Here is a 6,529-nt window from a genome sequence, read left to right on the forward strand (position 1 = left end):
AATGACTTGGAACACCGATTATTTTAAGGGTGACACATGCTCTGGGGTCCTACTATGACTAAAAATAAGGACGGGAGAGATCTGCGCTAACAAGCTATAATTGTCTTATATTTTAGACCCAGTGAGATCCAGCTAATGGGTGGTCATGAATAAGACCGCTGGATATCCTAAAGGAAAGGAAAAAACAAAAAACTGCAAGATCCTATAAAATGACAAGACAATTGTCATTTTATGGTTCAATAAAAATTGTCATTTTAAAGTTCAACATTTTAGGATCAATTCTTGCTATAAAAATGAATTCTGTTCATCAACTTTTATTAAGTTAACCAAATAACTAGCTAATATTGAAGCTAGATCTATATTCAAAGGTCTCTTGTATGACTGATACAATCCCAAGGGTCTGCTAAGACATCTTCTATTTGAGTTACTCAAAAATAAATGTTTATGGAAACTATTTGCCCAAAGAGAGCTAGTAAGTGATTAAAACTATAAAACATAACAATAAAGGAAGAATTTTCCTTACTTTCATGAAGTATGAGTACATTTTGTTAGAAGAGTTAAGTCTCATTCTCCATGGTCAGTGCAGGATTGCTCATACCTTTAAGAGAAAACATAAGTTAGCAATTTTTGTGGGTGCTGCTTTTGAATAAAAAGGCAGAGACTTGTTTATTCATCCATGAATCCCACCAGTGTATTGCCAAAGTTATCCTGTACATATTATGAGTGTTTACAAGATGGTTATATAGAAACAAACACACACATACACACAATACAGTCAGCCACAACCAGCACTCCCAAAATAGCACTTTTAAAAAGTATACACCTGAGGAAGTAGGAGGTGTGAATAAAATAATGTAAAATATGCTGAACCTCACACTTCTCACATTACCTTGAATCACTGTTTTCTAATTCTTTATTCTTGTCAAACTAATCTTTGAGCCTTTTCTCATCTCACCATTCTCATATTTCTCTTCTTTCTTTTACACCATCTTTTAAACAATTTCTAAATTCATCTATCAAAGTAACGGAAAATTAATCTACCATGTCCCCAGATTAACAGCACATAGAAACCAGAAAATCACCTGTATGCTAATGTAGAACTATAAGGTGAAATATGAATCTGTTCTGAAAGGGAGTTTTCTGTCTTTCTACCCTCCAAGTATACATCACTTTTTTGCCTCTAAGGAAACTGAGGGATTCAAAGGGCAAATAGAAGACATCAATTTTGTTTGGATAAATACCTAATCCCTCCCATATACTGAAAAATGGAATGGCATGTTTGAAGATGGAGAGACAGACCAAATTATGAATATTCAAGTGATGGGGCTCTTCAGAGGGAATGTACATTCCTTAAGAACAAGGCTAATTTTAATTTATGTGTATTTTTTCATACCATTCAATATGTCAGTATGTGGCATGTCTACTTAAATTTTAAAACTTCACTTCTTTCTTTTAAACTCTTTAGTTCCCAAATTAAACATTTTTTTCTTTTTTTATTTGTATTTGATTAAATATCATATTTTTAAGGCCTGGTGATATCAGATGTTTTCAACATTCCTGCAGGAGAATGTTCAAATGCGTTGTTTCAGTTTTATAGAGAAAGATAGAGAATTCTTTGTTCAAGGCTAACACAATATTGTAGAGCACTTGTCCTCCAAAAATTGTATTTTGTTTTATACATCTCAATATTGTACAACTATAATTTAAAAAAAATAGACCTTAGTGCCTTAATTGTGGATGCATGGCTTTAAACTTGGAAAACCCCAAATACATACACACCCCTGCATGTATCACCACATGTCTTGTTTGATACTTAACAACCCTGAGAATTAAGTAGTATTTTAAAGATGAAGATGCTAACTCTAAAGGAGGCTAAGTAACTTAACAAATGCCCCACACTGATTAGATGCCCAAACTGGGATTTGCTATCAGCTCTGTCTGCCTTCAAAGACTTGCTTGTTCTTTGCCAATAAACCATATTGACCCAAGTAATCAAAAGATTAAAATCAACAATAACCAGAGAACTGTGAGTGGGATATGAATAAATAACAGGTAGCTAAAAGTTATAGCAATTCTATAATGGCTTACTTCAATATATATCCAATATACTGCTGCTGCTCCTAAGTCGCTTCAGTCGTGTCTGACTCTGTGCGACCCCATAGACGGCAGCCCACCAGGCTCCCTCGTCCCTGGGATTCTCCAGGCAAGAGTACTGGAGTGGGTTGCCATTTCCTTCTCCAATGCATTAAAGTGAAAAGTGAAAGTGAAGTCGCTCAGTCGTGTCCGACTCCTAGCGACCCCAAGGACTGCAGCCCACCAGGCTCCTCCGCCCATGGGACACTCCAGGCAAGAGTACTGGAGTGGGGTGCCACTGCCTTCTCCATATTGGATATATATATCCAATATATATTCAATGTATCCAATATTTTGAAACTGGATAGAAACTTTCAAGTAAAAACCACATTAATTTGAGATCCCTTTTAACAGATACTTTTCAACCTTCTGCCTGCACTTACTGTACTCTTCCTCATTTTAAAATAAATTATATTTTGAGTTTATCATTTTATTTAATACATGGTAATAAAGATTTGGTTCTCTAAACCAGAAAAAAAGTAAGGTAAATCTATCTTTCACAAAATGGTTTTCTACAGCTTCCAGACATTAATCAAAGCATTTCACAAATGGTTCTTTGAAAATAATTCTGTATTTACAATGGTCGTCTGACTCCAAAATAAGACATATTCTACAGGTAATAAGAATTAAAAATGTTCAATACCTTCACCTTTTAAAACTAAAATATTTCAAAACAGCCACACAGCATACCCTTACCAGCTTTGCCTTTCCCTAGGCTTGTGCTGTTCTCCGTCCAAGATTGAGAATCAGTAAGAAGGTGGCTCTGGGACTCTCTCAGTGGCTTTGCAGGAAACTGATGGTTTTCAGGACTGAAGAATAATTATTATTATGATCATCAGGTTAACTCTTGATCGTATTTCTTAAAGGAAGTGAGTATTTCTTAAAGGAAGGAACTCAAACCACCCGTGGTGCAAGGCGATTGTAGGAGTTACCAAGAGGACTTTGGGGAAGCAGGACCAAGGCATTAAGTCATACTGACTCGCAATGAAGAAAGTGTTCTTGCCTCAGCTCTCTCCTTTCCTCTGAGTACAATATGATGACAATCCTTGACTTTGGCAAATCTCCATTATTAATACACAGAAAAAGCCTTGGCCTCCAACTTTAGCAGGTAAAGGAATGTAATTAGAACTTACCAGGATTTTATTATTGATTTTAAGTTATATTTGATGCCAAATTATACTAGTTTCTCACTGATGACAGTGATATAAAGTTTGGTTTAAAATAAATAACATTTCATTTAGATTTTAAAACATTATTGGCACAGAAACTATTAGTATATTTTTTATAACACATCAAAATAGTAATTATAATAATATTAAAAAGAAAAAAAGCTACTTAAAATTTTTCCAAGAGTAATTTCACATATTTTAGTTGACTATAACTATTATATTTTTTAAAGGATATGCCTTTTCTCCTTAATAATTACCTCATCTCTAAAATTTGAGATCATTTCAATTTTGTGCTGCTCTAATAAATCCCTTATTAAAATTCTGGAGGAAAACTTTAAAAAAGAAAATCGTGTCTCCTATCTATATGAAAAATGTCTTTTACACTAATTCTTATTCGTTCTCAGGAAAGGGACCATAGACCAGGTATAGAAAAGTAGCTAAGCCCTAGTTTAGGGACTCCTTGGAGAGTCATTACTGCAACAGGACTCTTTTTTTTTTTTTGCAACAGGACTCTTAACAAACAGCAAGGATGTATTCATCGAGCAATACTCATTGAAGTACCTAGTATATCAATGAGTAAAGTCTTTGATCTAATTGAGGAAGGAGAAGAATAAATATATAATAAATCCAGTGAGATTAACAGCTCTGCCAACAGTAAAAGGCAATATAAAGGGAACAGAGGGGCAGGCTGCTATGATACAAAGGGTTTTCAAAGATGACCTCTCCTGTAAAGAGCAGAAAGTGAACTGAAGGCACAGACCATTCAGATATCTGGAGGAGGAACTTTTAGGAAGACGAACTGACAAGTGCAAAGCCACTAAATAAGCAACATGCTTGGTACATTTGAGGAACAGCAAGATCTGTGTGTCTGAGGACTGTGAGCGACGGGAAAGAGGTAAGGCATTACACTGAGAGGTGTCAAGGGCCAGATTAGTCCGGACAAGGGAAGGACATTCACTAGCTGGAGTGGGGTGCCATTGCCTTCTCCGATTCTGAGCAGAAGAGTGACACAATCTGATTGACACTTTAAAAGGCTCACTCTCTCTTTTTAATGGAGAATAGGGTGGCGGAGGGCAAACGTGGAGCCAGAGTCCACGTGAGAAGTGACAGATGGACCAGGACAGCAGGCCTGGAGGTGGCGAGAAAGTATCCAGGTTATGCGTGTATTTGGAGGGGACGTCTGACAGGATCTGCAACGTACAGAGTATACAGGGTGCCCAGAGAGAGGAATCTAGGCGACCCCCAAGTTTCTGCGCTGAGCATCTGGGAGAATGGAAGTCATTACTCATGAATATGAGAGAACAAAGGAGAATCAGGTTTCAGTGGGGTGAGGGGTAGGTGGCTTGGAATCAAGAGTTCTGCTTTGCACCTGTTCAGCTGGCGATGACTTTTATGTGGGCACATTATGTAGACAATGACGTATACAACTCCAGAGTACACAAGGGGAGACACGGACTAGGCACAGAAAATGTATATGGGCCAATCAGGGGAAATTACAGGATTCTGTAGAAGAAACTTCAGCTGTCAAAAGCCAATCTCAACATTTAAAGGAAACAGAGGGCCAGAGAGGTTACCTGACCTTGTCAAGACCAACCCGATGGGTAATAGTGCCAGAATTAGGACTTCTCTCCAGGCTCACTTAGTAGGAGGCGGACTATATCTAAACCCCAACTAGTCTTAACCAAAACCACTTAACATAGTATAAAAAAAAAATAGGCTTCAGCTCTGTGAAATTTTCAAGCCCAAACTCAGGTCCAAGTAGGACTATGGTGCCTTTGAAAGGCCCATGTGACACACACGTTAACTGGCAGGCACATAACTCACTCTAGGGATGGGGTTGGTAAATAGGTTTCATCTCGTGACAATTTCAGGTGATTTTGTAGTGGCTGCCAGGATCACTGCCTTAGAAAGGATTCTGGGGTCACATCAGGTTCCACGGGAGAAAGTGTTGTAAGCAGTAAGAAACTGCTTGGGAGGAGGGTGCCGTGAACATGGCATCCAATACTGAGGAAACGCTATGACATGATAGCTCATGTTTCTGTTAGTGGCTTTCATTTAAAATTAGAGGTATTGTCATGTTAAAAAAAAATCTGTCTTAAACATTTAAAAAAGTAAGTGGTTCTACTTAAAACTTCATATAGAACATTTTTTTAAGAGCATTTTGAAATGTTTAGATCGTTTTGTCTTTTGCTAGTCAGAATCCAATTTCAGGCCTTCCTCAAATGCTTGAGAGGTTGGAACCAAAAGAGATGCAAAACAGTGGTCAAAAGTCCAGAAAATAAATTTCCTAGATTCCTTCCTTTCTATTCCCACAGAAATGGCTCAGATCAAGCTTAGAGGTCTTTAAAGAGGACCAAGAATATGGTGCCCACTGCTAATGGGGCTGTCAATCCGATGTCTGGGATTCCATTCATCTCCAAGGGCCTGGTCCAGGCAGGGAAGGTCTTTTGATTGCCAAGAGGAAAGGCCCAGTGGGTCAGAGGCAAAGCAACCCTGGCAGCTCACATGATCACAAGTGGGACTAATTTGGACTTACACTGTACTTTTTTTTTTTTTAAGCACCACATTAAAAAAAAATCATAATATATTTCAGTCAACTTACAGAGAATTAACACCTGTTTACTGACTTCCCAGATGAATCACAGAATTTTATAATTATGACTGACGTTCCCTACAGACTCCAACCTCAGTCACACTTTCCTCCCGCCCTTGTTCCAACCTGGAAACCAGGGTAGTAAATGATCCTAAGTTTATTTTTTTCCTTAAGCAAAGGACACCACAGGATAAACTATATTATTTGAAAGTAAAATAGAAAAAAAAATGGGCTTACTTTTTAGATGATGAATTCAATCCTGCAGGAGTAGATGGTTGCTCAGGATCCTGGTTAACAAGGCAAGTTGGAAAGGAGCAGCCATCACCTAGACTATAATTAAAATAAAAAGTTACAATTGTGCAGTAAAAGAAAGATGATCTCTGTGAGCAGAACACAGTTACATTATGGACAAAACATATCTCAGACACTGGCTTCAGTACAGTATGTTTATGGAGATGTGAGTCAACTGATTTCCACTTTGATATAATAGTGGATCATAAAACAATCCTTTAAAAAATAAGAGTTCTTATGCAGAAGGACAGAGTTCTTCTGTTGAATTACTTTCAGTAGTCTAAACCCTGAAAATTTTCACAACAAAATACCTTGAAAAAATGGGTAGCAACCAGTACCTCTT

At 37.4% G+C, this 6,529-nt stretch overlaps 1 protein-coding gene across 1 annotated transcript in view; it reads right to left on the minus strand.

Moving 5' to 3' along the window:
* The window catches only part of ZDHHC2 (zinc finger, DHHC-type containing 2), a 36,249-nt gene that overhangs the window by 4,922 nt on the left and 24,798 nt on the right, over nt 1-6,529 (minus strand). Inside the window, exons 9-12 of the mRNA XM_010858375.1 lie at nt 6,498-6,524; nt 6,133-6,225; nt 2,830-2,942; nt 524-598 (exon numbers count right to left, since the gene is read on the minus strand). Of these exons, the coding sequence (XP_010856677.1) occupies nt 558-598; nt 2,830-2,942; nt 6,133-6,225; nt 6,498-6,524 (274 nt within the window). The 3' untranslated portion in view covers nt 524-557. The remainder of the gene's footprint in view (nt 1-523; nt 599-2,829; nt 2,943-6,132; nt 6,226-6,497; nt 6,525-6,529) is intronic.

Source organism: Bison bison, unplaced genomic scaffold (assembly GCF_000754665.1).
Source record: "Bison bison bison isolate TAMUID 2011002044 unplaced genomic scaffold, Bison_UMD1.0 scf7180017864386, whole genome shotgun sequence".
In the NCBI taxonomy this organism is placed as follows: Eukaryota; Metazoa; Chordata; class Mammalia; order Artiodactyla; family Bovidae; genus Bison; species Bison bison.